The sequence below is a fragment of the Euprymna scolopes genome, chromosome 36 (genome assembly GCF_053919585.1).
Source record: "Euprymna scolopes isolate OS-2025 chromosome 36, ASM5391958v1, whole genome shotgun sequence".
In the NCBI taxonomy this organism is placed as follows: domain Eukaryota; kingdom Metazoa; phylum Mollusca; class Cephalopoda; order Sepiida; family Sepiolidae; genus Euprymna; species Euprymna scolopes.
The window spans coordinates 71,038,299-71,050,884 of record NC_136517.1 but is presented as its reverse complement, the minus strand read 5'-3'; the positions used below and the strand labels follow the sequence as shown (position 1 = coordinate 71,050,884).

Genomic DNA, 12,586 nt, shown 5'->3' with positions numbered 1-12,586 from the left:
GTCCATCATGGCGGCCGTGACGTTTTGTAGTCTCGCGAGATCACATGCGCGTGCCTTATAAAAACAAGTCACATGTCGGTGGGAGAGGATCGAGAAATCATTTGACGTTTGAGAAGCGGCAAAATCAGTTGGGAGAATTTGTGTGAGCAGTGATTTTTGCGTGTTGATTGACTGCAAGCTATTTCGGCCCATTTTTTTGCAATGGACAAGTTTGATCTGAGATTGATACTGGAGTTCGACAGCTCCTCCACCGGACCCTCGGTAGTTGAGTGATGGGAAAAAGCTGAGTGTCTGCTGGCTTTGAAAAATAAAGGATCCCACGCTTGTCATCCCATTGAGGCTGACCAAGGGGGCATACTCCGTTTATCAACAGCTTAGGGATGAACCAACTCTGGAGGAGGTTAAGGAGGCGCTATATGCGGCCTTTGCTACAAACCCTTTTATTGCCTGGAGGCAGTTCACTGAACGGCGGCTTGGGTTGGATGAGACAGTGGACGTCTACCTGGCGGATTTAAAGAGATTAGCTGCGCCGTTTGGGGGAGTGACTGAACGCATATTAAGGTGTGCCTTTCTCACAGGACTCCCAGACGATACCAGCTGACTGCTACGAGCATCGTCAAGGCTTAGCGAGATTGGGCTTCAGGAATTGTTGGCTAGATCGCGCAATATTTTAAAAGAAAAAGATGCAAAGCCGGTGTTAGCAGCTGCAGAAGCATCTAGTCTATTAAAAGATGGCGTAAGCTGTTATAAATGTGGCGGGCCAAACCACTTTTCTAGGGACTGCCGAAGCCGAAGCAGTGTAAAGGACACGTCTGCTCAGGAAACGCCAAGACGCATGTGTTGCTACCAGTGCAGCAAGCTAGGTCACGTAGGAAGGAGTTGTCCGGGAAACGGACAAGGGGAGTAAACTATAGCGCCAGTATTCTCCCCAGATCATTAACAAATAGGGCGCTACCTGCAGTGAGAGCGTGCGTGAACACTTTGCGCTCGTAGACACAAGGTGCATGCAAACTCTCGTGCGCATGGGACAAGAAGAGAATTCCAGTACTGACAGTCGGCGGGGTCACGCTAGCCTCTTTTGGAGTTAGTGTCATTCGTACACGTGTCGGTGATGGGCCTACAATAACCGTACAAGCCTTGGTTGTGAGCGGGGACCTTCTTGGTTATGACCTGCTGTTAGGAATGGACGTTATCAAAGAATTGGGTGGTGTCCGTATTGATGGTGAGGGTAAGGCACATTTCTCTAACGCCTGCCTTGCTCTGGGTGCATCCATGAAATTGTAATAGCCTGACTTTCATGCGGAATTTGACCAGCGTACGAGGTCTTGGACAGTTTCTTAGAAATGGTCGGACGAGCAGCCACCCAGGAAGTTGTACAATAGGGTTCCAGAATATAAAATTCCCCCTGGAGTTCGTGGAGAATACGATAAGGAACTACAGACTTGGATAAAAAATGGATGGCTAGTTCCCTATCCAGAGAAGGAGTTGGGCCTCCCAAAGTGTCTGATCCCGTTAATGGCTGTTATTCAGCATAATAAAGATAACGTGAGGCTGGTACTCGTCTATCGGGAACTAAATGAGCACGTAAATCCTTTTACAGCCTGCGCGGATGTATGTACCGAGAAGTTGAGCAGGATCTAATGTATCTGTGCTGGATCTTCGTAAAGCATACCTTCAAGTGCATGTACATCAGTCACTATGGCCCTATCAAACGGTGCTCATCAAGGGAGAAAGGTATTGCTTAATCTGCATGGGATTTGGACTTAATGTGGCGCCATCAATTATGCAAAGGATCGTTGATGCTATATTCACGAAGGATGAGTGCATTCAGCGGGCAACATGTGCATATATTGACGATGAGTAAGTGGATGAAGAAATTGTGCCTGCAACGCACATAAAAGAACATCTTCACAATTTTGGCCTTCTCAGCAAGGAACAAGAAAGGCTATGGGACGGTGCAAGAGTGCTCGGTTTGCAGGTCCGGGAAGAAGATAATGTCCTGTGCTTGTAAACGAGGCAATGAAATCCCAGGTATGCCCTGTGTTTTCACGCAATGGAAAGTATTTTCATTGTGCGGAAAGTTGGTTGGACACCTTCCTGTGGGTGGCTGGCTTCGTATTGCAGTGGCATTCATCAAACGGAGAGCCTCTGACGTCACCACCGGATGACAAAATTTATGACGCCCCTCTCAATACAATGGTCAAAGAGGTCCTCACCAGAGTGCACAAAGAAGATCCAGCACGAGGCAGATGGTGTGTTGACAGCCAGGACCGTAGTGTATGGGTTGACGCAAGCTCTCTTGTCATTGGCGTGTCGTTAGTCCTTGATGGAGTCGTAGTGGAAGACCCTTGCTGGTTGCGCCCAGAAAAGGACTCCCAACACATAAACCTGGCAGAACTCGATGACAGTGATCAAGGGAATAAACTTGGCAATTTTGGAAGACAACCACCCTGCGACTATTCACAGATTCTGCTTGCGTCCATAAGTGGATTTCAGACACTCTTACCGGACGGGCTAGAGTGCGAACCAAAACAACAAGTGAGATGCTCATCCGTCGGCGGCTCGACACGATCATGAGCCTGATGAACGAATACGCACTATCAATGGAGGTGTCCCTGGTCAGATCCAGCATAAACAAGGCAGATTGTTTAACAAGGGTACCTCAAATATGGCTTGATGCCATAAAAAGAACTGTTGAACCTACACAACCTCCCTGTGCCGCATCTATGATCCCTGGTCAATCTAATCGGATTAAGGAAATCCACCACCAAAGCAGGCATCCTGGAGTCAAGCGGACCCTATATTTCGCTAAGTTGGTTGAACCAGGAGTGCAAAGGGCAGATGTCATGGAAGTAGTCAAAAACTGTGTGGGATGCCAGTCCATTGACCCGGCACCCGTTCGCTGGGAAAAGGGGAAGTTGAAAGTTAGGAGCCACTGGAGCTGGTTAGCGATAGACATTACTCACCACAATGACGAGAATTTCCTGACTCTCATTGATTGCGGTCCATCAAGGTTTGCCATATGGCGTATGCTGCGTCGACAAGATACAGTCACTATTGTCCGTCAGCTAAACAATATTTTCCTTGAACGTGGACCTCCAACAGAGATATTGCTTGACAATGGTGCTGCATTTACCAGTGAGCAGTTCAGGAAGTTTACTGACAGCTGGGGAATACATCTGAGGTTTCGATGCGCCCATGTACCTAGTGGAAATGGGATCATTGAACGGAATTATCGAACCGTCAAAACAATCGCGACTAGATCAGGCTGCACAGTGTTTATTTGTACAATGTAACCCCGAAAGATGATGTTTCGCCCTCTATGGCGCCAGCTGATACATTGCATAGGTACCACGTCAGGGTGAAGGGCATAGAAACGAACCCGCTACCTGAACTGGAAGTAGGCGGAGAGTGAGGAAAGGGGATGTTGTGTGGATCAAAAACCCGCGAGGCAAGTGTGCATGACAAGGTATGGAGTCAGGCGAGTCACTGAAATAATCAGCCCACAAGTGGTGCGAGTCGACGGCGTGCCCTGTCATGTTAAAGACATACAGTTAGTAACGCAACCATCACTAGACGACACGAGCGAATTAGAGTCAGAATCTAGCAAGGTATTGCTCTGGATTGCAGCACCACCATCAGACAGTGACTCAGAGATTAGTAGCCTCCCAGAAGACATAAAGAATAGTAGCCTCCCAGAAGACATAAAGAATAGTAGCCTCCCAGAAGACATAAAGAATAGTAGCCTCCCAGAAGACATAAAGAATAGTAGCCTCCCAGAAGACATAAAGAATAGTAGCCTCCCAGAAGACATAAAGAATAGTAGCCTCCCAGAAGACATAAAGAATAGTAGCCTCCCAGAAGACATAAAGAATAGTAGCCTCCCAGAAGACATAAAGAATAGTAGCCTCCCAGAAGACATAAAGAATAGTAGCCTCCCAGAAGACATAAAGAATAGTAGCCTCCCAGAAGACATAAAGAATAGTAGCCTCCCAGAAGACATAAAGAATAGTAGCCTCCCAGAAGACATAAAGAATAGTAGCCTCCCAGAAGACATAAAGAATAGTAGCCTCCCAGAAGACATAAAGAATAGTAGCCTCCCAGAAGACATAAAGAATAGTAGCCTCCCAGAAGACATAAAGAATAGTAGCCTCCCAGAAGACATAAAGAATAGTAGCCTCCCAGAAGACATAAAGAATAGTAGCCTCCCAGAAGACATAAAGAATAGTAGCCTCCCAGAAGACATAAAGAATAGTAGCCTCCCAGAAGACATAAAGAATAGTAGCCTCCCAGAAGACATAAAGAATAGTAGCCTCCCAGAAGACATAAAGAATAGTAGCCTCCCAGAAGACATAAAGAATAGTAGCCTCCCAGAAGACATAAAGAATAGTAGCCTCCCAGAAGACATAAAGAATAGTAGCCTCCCAGAAGACATAAAGAATAGTAGCCTCCCAGAAGACATAAAGAATAGTAGCCTCCCAGAAGACATAAAGAATAGTAGCCTCCCAGAAGACATAAAGAATAGTAGCCTCCCAGAAGACATAAAGAATAGTAGCCTCCCAGAAGACATAAAGAATAGTAGCCTCCCAGAAGACATAAAGAATAGTAGCCTCCCAGAAGACATAAAGAATAGTAGCCTCCCAGAAGACATAAAGAATAGTAGCCTCCCAGAAGACATAAAGAATAGTAGCCTCCCAGAAGACATAAAGAATAGTAGCCTCCCAGAAGACATAAAGAATAGTAGCCTCCCAGAAGACATAAAGAATAGTAGCCTCCCAGAAGACATAAAGAATAGTAGCCTCCCAGAAGACATAAAGAATAGTAGCCTCCCAGAAGACATAAAGAATAGTAGCCTCCCAGAAGACATAAAGAATAGTAGCCTCCCAGAAGACATAAAGAATAGTAGCCTCCCAGAAGACATAAAGAATAGTAGCCTCCCAGAAGACATAAAGAATAGTAGCCTCCCAGAAGACATAAAGAATAGTAGCCTCCCAGAAGACATAAAGAATAGTAGCCTCCCAGAAGACATAAAGAATAGTAGCCTCCCAGAAGACATAAAGAATAGTAGCCTCCCAGAAGACATAAAGAATAGTAGCCTCCCAGAAGACATAAAGAATAGTAGCCTCCCAGAAGACATAAAGAATAGTAGCCTCCCAGAAGACATAAAGAATAGTAGCCTCCCAGAAGACATAAAGAATAGTAGCCTCCCAGAAGACATAAAGAATAGTAGCCTCCCAGAAAACATAAAGAATAGTAGCCTCCCAGAAGACATAAAGAATAGTAGCCTCCCAGAAGACATAAAGAATAGTAGCCTCCCAGAAGACATAAAGAATAGTAGCCTCCCAGAAGACATAAAGAATAGTAGCCTCCCAGAAGACATAAAGAATAGTAGCCTCCCAGAAGACATAAAGAATAGTAGCCTCCCAGAAGACATAAAGAATAGTAGCCTCCCAGAAGACATAAAGAATAGTAGCCTCCCAGAAGACATAAAGAATAGTAGCCTCCCAGAAGACATAAAGAATAGTAGCCTCCCAGAAGACATAAAGAATAGTAGCCTCCCAGAAGACATAAAGAATAGTAGCCTCCCAGAAGACATAAAGAATAGTAGCCTCCCAGAAGACATAAAGAATAGTAGCCTCCCAGAAGACATAAAGAATAGTAGCCTCCCAGAAGACATAAAGAATAGTAGCCTCCCAGAAGACATAAAGAATAGTAGCCTCCCAGAAGACATAAAGAATAGTAGCCTCCCAGAAGACATAAAGAATAGTAGCCTCCCAGAAGACATAAAGAATAGTAGCCTCCCAGAAGACATAAAGAATAGTAGCCTCCCAGAAGACATAAAGAATAGTAGCCTCCCAGAAGACATAAAGAATAGTAGCCTCCCAGAAGACATAAAGAATAGTAGCCTCCCAGAAGACATAAAGAATAGTAGCCTCCCAGAAGACATAAAGAATAGTAGCCTCCCAGAAGACATAAAGAATAGTAGCCTCCCAGAAGACATAAAGAATAGTAGCCTCCCAGAAGACATAAAGAATAGTAGCCTCCCAGAAGACATAAAGAATAGTAGCCTCCCAGAAGACATAAAGAATAGTAGCCTCCCAGAAGACATAAAGAATAGTAGCCTCCCAGAAGACATAAAGAATAGTAGCCTCCCAGAAGACATAAAGAATAGTAGCCTCCCAGAAGACATAAAGAATAGTAGCCTCCCAGAAGACATAAAGAATAGTAGCCTCCCAGAAGACATAAAGAATAGTAGCCTCCCAGAAGACATAAAGAATAGTAGCCTCCCAGAAGACATAAAGAATAGTAGCCTCCCAGAAGACATAAAGAATAGTAGCCTCCCAGAAGACATAAAGAATAGTAGCCTCCCAGAAGACATAAAGAATAGTAGCCTCCCAGAAGACATAAAGAATAGTAGCCTCCCAGAAGACATAAAGAATAGTAGCCTCCCAGAAGACATAAAGAATAGTAGCCTCCCAGAAGACATAAAGAATAGTAGCCTCCCAGAAGACATAAAGAATAGTAGCCTCCCAGAAGACATAAAGAATAGTAGCCTCCCAGAAGACATAAAGAATAGTAGCCTCCCAGAAGACATAAAGAATAGTAGCCTCCCAGAAGACATAAAGAATAGTAGCCTCCCAGAAGACATAAAGAATAGTAGCCTCCCAGAAGACATAAAGAATAGTAGCCTCCCAGAAGACATAAAGAATAGTAGCCTCCCAGAAGACATAAAGAATAGTAGCCTCCCAGAAGACATAAAGAATAGTAGCCTCCCAGAAGACATAAAGAATAGTAGCCTCCCAGAAGACATAAAGAATAGTAGCCTCCCAGAAGACATAAAGAATAGTAGCCTCCCAGAAGACATAAAGAATAGTAGCCTCCCAGAAGACATAAAGAATAGTAGCCTCCCAGAAGACATAAAGAATAGTAGCCTCCCAGAAGACATAAAGAATAGTAGCCTCCCAGAAGACATAAAGAATAGTAGCCTCCCAGAAGACATAAAGAATAGTAGCCTCCCAGAAGACATAAAGAATAGTAGCCTCCCAGAAGACATAAAGAATAGTAGCCTCCCAGAAGACATAAAGAATAGTAGCCTCCCAGAAGACATAAAGAATAGTAGCCTCCCAGAAGACATAAAGAATAGTAGCCTCCCAGAAGACATAAAGAATAGTAGCCTCCCAGAAGACATAAAGAATAGTAGCCTCCCAGAAGACATAAAGAATAGTAGCCTCCCAGAAGACATAAAGAATAGTAGCCTCCCAGAAGACATAAAGAATAGTAGCCTCCCAGAAGACATAAAGAATAGTAGCCTCCCAGAAGACATAAAGAATAGTAGCCTCCCAGAAGACATAAAGAATAGTAGCCTCCCAGAAGACATAAAGAATAGTAGCCTCCCAGAAGACATAAAGAATAGTAGCCTCCCAGAAGACATAAAGAATAGTAGCCTCCCAGAAGACATAAAGAATAGTAGCCTCCCAGAAGACATAAAGAATAGTAGCCTCCCAGAAGACATAAAGAATAGTAGCCTCCCAGAAGACATAAAGAATAGTAGCCTCCCAGAAGACATAAAGAATAGTAGCCTCCCAGAAGACATAAAGAATAGTAGCCTCCCAGAAGACATAAAGAATAGTAGCCTCCCAGAAGACATAAAGAATAGTAGCCTCCCAGAAGACATAAAGAATAGTAGCCTCCCAGAAGACATAAAGAATAGTAGCCTCCCAGAAGACATAAAGAATAGTAGCCTCCCAGAAGACATAAAGAATAGTAGCCTCCCAGAAGACATAAAGAATAGTAGCCTCCCAGAAGACATAAAGAATAGTAGCCTCCCAGAAGACATAAAGAATAGTAGCCTCCCAGAAGACATAAAGAATAGTAGCCTCCCAGAAGACATAAAGAATAGTAGCCTCCCAGAAGACATAAAGAATAGTAGCCTCCCAGAAGACATAAAGAATAGTAGCCTCCCAGAAGACATAAAGAATAGTAGCCTCCCAGAAGACATAAAGAATAGTAGCCTCCCAGAAGACATAAAGAATAGTAGCCTCCCAGAAGACATAAAGAATAGTAGCCTCCCAGAAGACATAAAGAATAGTAGCCTCCCAGAAGACATAAAGAATAGTAGCCTCCCAGAAGACATAAAGAATAGTAGCCTCCCAGAAGACATAAAGAATAGTAGCCTCCCAGAAGACATAAAGAATAGTAGCCTCCCAGAAGACATAAAGAATAGTAGCCTCCCAGAAGACATAAAGAATAGTAGCCTCCCAGAAGACATAAAGAATAGTAGCCTCCCAGAAGACATAAAGAATAGTAGCCTCCCAGAAGACATAAAGAATAGTAGCCTCCCAGAAGACATAAAGAATCCCAGAAGAGATAGAGATGCTCAATCCTCAAACCGCAGACGAAAGTACAAGTGAAGATGAGGCGTGTGTCATTCCCCCTCGAAGAAGCACCCGGCGAAGACGATCACCACCCCCTTGCTATCTCTGTGATCATGAGATCAGGGGGGAGAGTGGGGAAAATGGCTTACTGTACAAACGTCCTTGTGCCTGTCTGTCCTGTGAGTCGCACACGTCGAGAAAGAAAGAAAGAGTCCATCATGGCGGCCGTGACGTTTTGTAGTGAACGAGAGGAAGCGTCACATGCCTCCCCCACAATGGTATAGTCATTTTTTTTATTTGTTATGAGTTGAATGAAAGTTTAAAATGAAAAAAATCAAGTATCATCGTGCAATTGTGTTTAAACAGAAGCATTCATTTCGAACACACTCCTGTCATTTCAAAGAACCTACTGTTGATCTTATATGCAGAGCCTTTCGGCTTGTGTGGTAATAAAACTTCTCCAATACACTTGTGATGTTAAGTTGTGTAAGGTGTTAATTGCCTGTTCTTGCTTTCATCAGATTATTTCGATTATCAAAACATAATGAAGACATTCCGATACAAAGCCTATCTAAGAACATTGTCAGGCACATAAAGTACCCTTGTGTGAAGTTTCATAAAAAATCAGCCTAGCCATTTTGGAGTCCATAGCAAACAAACTTACAGACACACACACACACACACACACACAAAGTTCCTTTTCTATAATAGTAAAAATAAAAGTTTGGAAACAAAATTTTTGATGCTCATATGTTGGCCTATTTGTTTATATGCAATAAAACAATTTTTTTTTCAATTTTAAAATGGGTGCAATATTTAATTTCATTGACTCCACTATTATGCAAGTATTTATGTAAATAAGACATTTTTAGTCACAACCTAAATAACCCAAAGGTTTTCTCCAGTTCTTCTTAACTCTAGCCTCATCTAATAAATAAAATCAAAATGTGTCGAGAAGTGACAATACCTGATGGAGAATCTGACATTGATGGACAACACGGGATCTAAAAATGTTGCTATTCAAGCTACGATGAGTAATGGAACAGCAGACAACATTGATGTTTTTCAAGTATTTATGTGATAATCAGAATGTGATTATAGTTACAGATAATCCAAACAACATTTCATATTGTCAGTCAGGAATGTAATTTTCTTCCAAAGTTTTTAATGAAAAATTACGCATTACTGAACATTCAAATAGTCGTCCAGGTTTCAATCGGCACAAGCAAGAGTACCGAGTACTGGAGGCGATTTACATTTCCTGTGAACTAACGGCAATGCTCACTACTATAAAAAGCAACAGCAATTTTATTTAAGATGAAAGATCTTACGAGATGAGTTACTCAAATAAATCCAAACTTTTATTATTTCTAAGCATCAGCATTTAAATTTATTCTAAGCTAGCAGGGCAATCAGGTATTACCTGGGAGAGTAGTAATTTATTTTTATCAAGCATAATTGATTTCCTACTGTAGTCACATGCAACATTAATCTTATTGTAAAAATCTTATTGTAAAAATCACGAATCAAAATAAAATTTATTAAAAAAAAACAAAAAAAAACAAATAAGTTAAATCTAAAAGAACTTGTACACAAGTAAATTTTTATGAAAAAAAAAAAAATATCGAAAAAGTAAACTAATCCCTCCTGAATCTGTTATTTCAAAGATAATTTCTTTTTTAATCACAAAAATATCAAGAACAAGTGAATATATTTTTGTCATTAAAAATGAAAGAAACCAGTCCTTTTATTTGTTATCAATTATGATTAAAATTAAGCCTCCCTTCTTTGCTCATAAAAATAAATTTGCATATGTTATTATTGAAAAGAAGCTGGACACCCGTACATTTACTTTTATTTAATATAAATCTTTCAGGGCACAGTAAAACCAGATATTGTCTTCTTTGGAGAAGATTTACCTAAGAATTTTTTTGAATATCGCAAATACATGGGCCAAGCTGATCTGGTCCTCATCATGGGAACATCTCTTGAGGTAAAATTTTTTTTTTCTTTCATCCATCATTCAAAATATTCCAGAAGTGATTGAGGGGGTGAGAGTAATGTTATATATATTGCCATTGAATGCTACTAGATGGTGACTGCTATAAAATGCTTGCAGCCATATTGTGTTAAGGTGCTGATATTGGACAGACTTGACTTGTGAAGGATTTATAATTGATATGCAATTTCCTTTTCTTAAGGAATGTCTCTTGCGATAAAAGTATTCTGGTCTTTTTTATATTTGTATTCTGGAGAGACAAGGAAATGCACAAATTCTCTAACAATGTGGTCTATAGAATTGACTAAATCGAGTTTTAGTTCAGTTGGATCTATTGCGTTCATTTAAGACTAATGGCTTTTGGAAATTGATGATATAGCAGACCAAACTGTATGGAAATTGTTGATATAGCAGACCAAACTGTAACGATTACTGATGCAGATTATGTCTTATCTATTGGTCTAATACCAGGTAAAGTAAAGCTGATCATTTGATGTTTCAGATGAACAAAATTAATCTGTGTAATCTTACAAATTCAAAAAGTGGAAATTTATGATCATTTTCTGATAAGAAACCAGGTGATGAAAAATGGTGTTCTTAATTTAAACATGGCCGAACGCATTCAATGTTTGTGAATAAAGCAATGAAACGCCCTCCCACTACTGCTCTTATCTTTAGTTTCTTTGACCATTCAAAAAAGACGAGTAAAACATTAACTACACCACACACCTATCATCATCTATATTAATGACAAACGGTAAAGAAATATGGAATACTGCTGTTTGGTTCTTCTAGTAGTTAAGCTGATACCTTAGTTAGTAGATGTGTTCAATAGTGAGTTGGATATATGATCGGCCTCTTTGTTGGCAATGAAAGAAAGTCTCTCCCTCGCATGCACACCTTATTCCTTCCTCTTAATTATTTGACCTCGGCTCATTTGCCTACAAGCTTGGACGAGTACTCCTTGCCACACATTTTCTATATGACAAATCCTTTTGTTTTTTTGAAACTCAGATTCGTGTATTCCTTTATTAACAAATACTAGTGGCAGTTGTAGCTATGATTGGAATGTTGTCAAGACTAGTTGCTGGCATTAAGATATCTTGGACAAATAGCTTTTTCTGCTCTAATTTTGAATCTGAAATCTGGATTGTTTTTATATTTTGGATGTGCTCAACCTTTGTTCTAATTACAAATTATTCATCTTGGATTTTATTTAACAAGAGCATGACCTTGCCGGCTTTTGGAATTATTTTACTCACCTCCTTTTATTGGAGGTGGTCTCCGATACACCAGATTTTATATGGGACATTCCAGCTCATATCATCCAGCTCTGACCTTCCTCAGATGTTTTTCTTCTGAACACCTCATAAAATTCAGTTAAAAACTTGAGAGAAATCTGCATTTTCCGCTATGTTTCAATAAAGGAACCCATTTTTTAATTCAAAAAAAAATTTGGTTCAGTAATAAGAAATCAGTTTGCCACAACATCCTATTTTGGATCATGAAATTTTTATTTTGAAATAAAATAGGATGAAACTTTCATAAAATATAAAAAATATTTCTTGGCATGACCACTATTTTGGCATATTTAAATCCCAAAATTTGGTATTTTTCAAAAACTTCTCATTCTACTTTATTTCAAAAATTCAAAAGTTGTTTCCGGAAAAACACCACAGTGATCCATTTTGTTGCTCTGCTTTTAAAAAGTACTATGGTGACACATGAATCGGTCAAAAGGAGATCTTTCCTTTCATTTGGTGCCTTTTTAGCTATAAGTTTTGGATTTCTCTTGAAAACATACTTGGGTGAAATTTAGGCCCAAGAGGATTATTTTGAGTGGGGTAGTGTCAAGGCTGGAAGATATTGGCTGGAATGTCCCACATCCCAATATGTATATTGACAGAATTGAAATCATCAAATTCTTGGAATTCCATTAATTACCTTTCCATTTTGAAAATTCCTACCTGGATCTTTCTATATTCAAATCAAATCACAGGATTTTACCAGTATTCTAAGGATTTTGCTATGCTATACAAATATTTTCTGAATTCGCAAGGATTGTACCAAAACTTGAAGCTTCACAACTTTTTACCTGGTTGGATTTGTAAACAGTTACCATATTCTTCACCTTGGAACCTTAAACTAAAGACTTCACTGGAACTTGTATAATTTTATTTTATATTTTATTTCTGAACTTATTTTAAACTCC

General features: G+C 40.4%; 1 protein-coding gene across 2 annotated transcripts in view; it reads left to right on the top strand.

The window, feature by feature from the left end:
• The window catches only part of LOC145260573 (NAD-dependent protein deacetylase sirtuin-3-like), a 78,069-nt gene that overhangs the window by 54,986 nt on the left and 10,497 nt on the right, over positions 1 to 12,586 (top strand). For both annotated transcript variants that reach the window (XM_080118843.1, XM_080118844.1), the window contains exon 7: positions 10,252 to 10,368. In XM_080118843.1, coding sequence (XP_079974969.1) covers positions 10,252 to 10,368 — 117 coding nt within the window. The remainder of the gene's footprint in view (positions 1 to 10,251; positions 10,369 to 12,586) is intronic.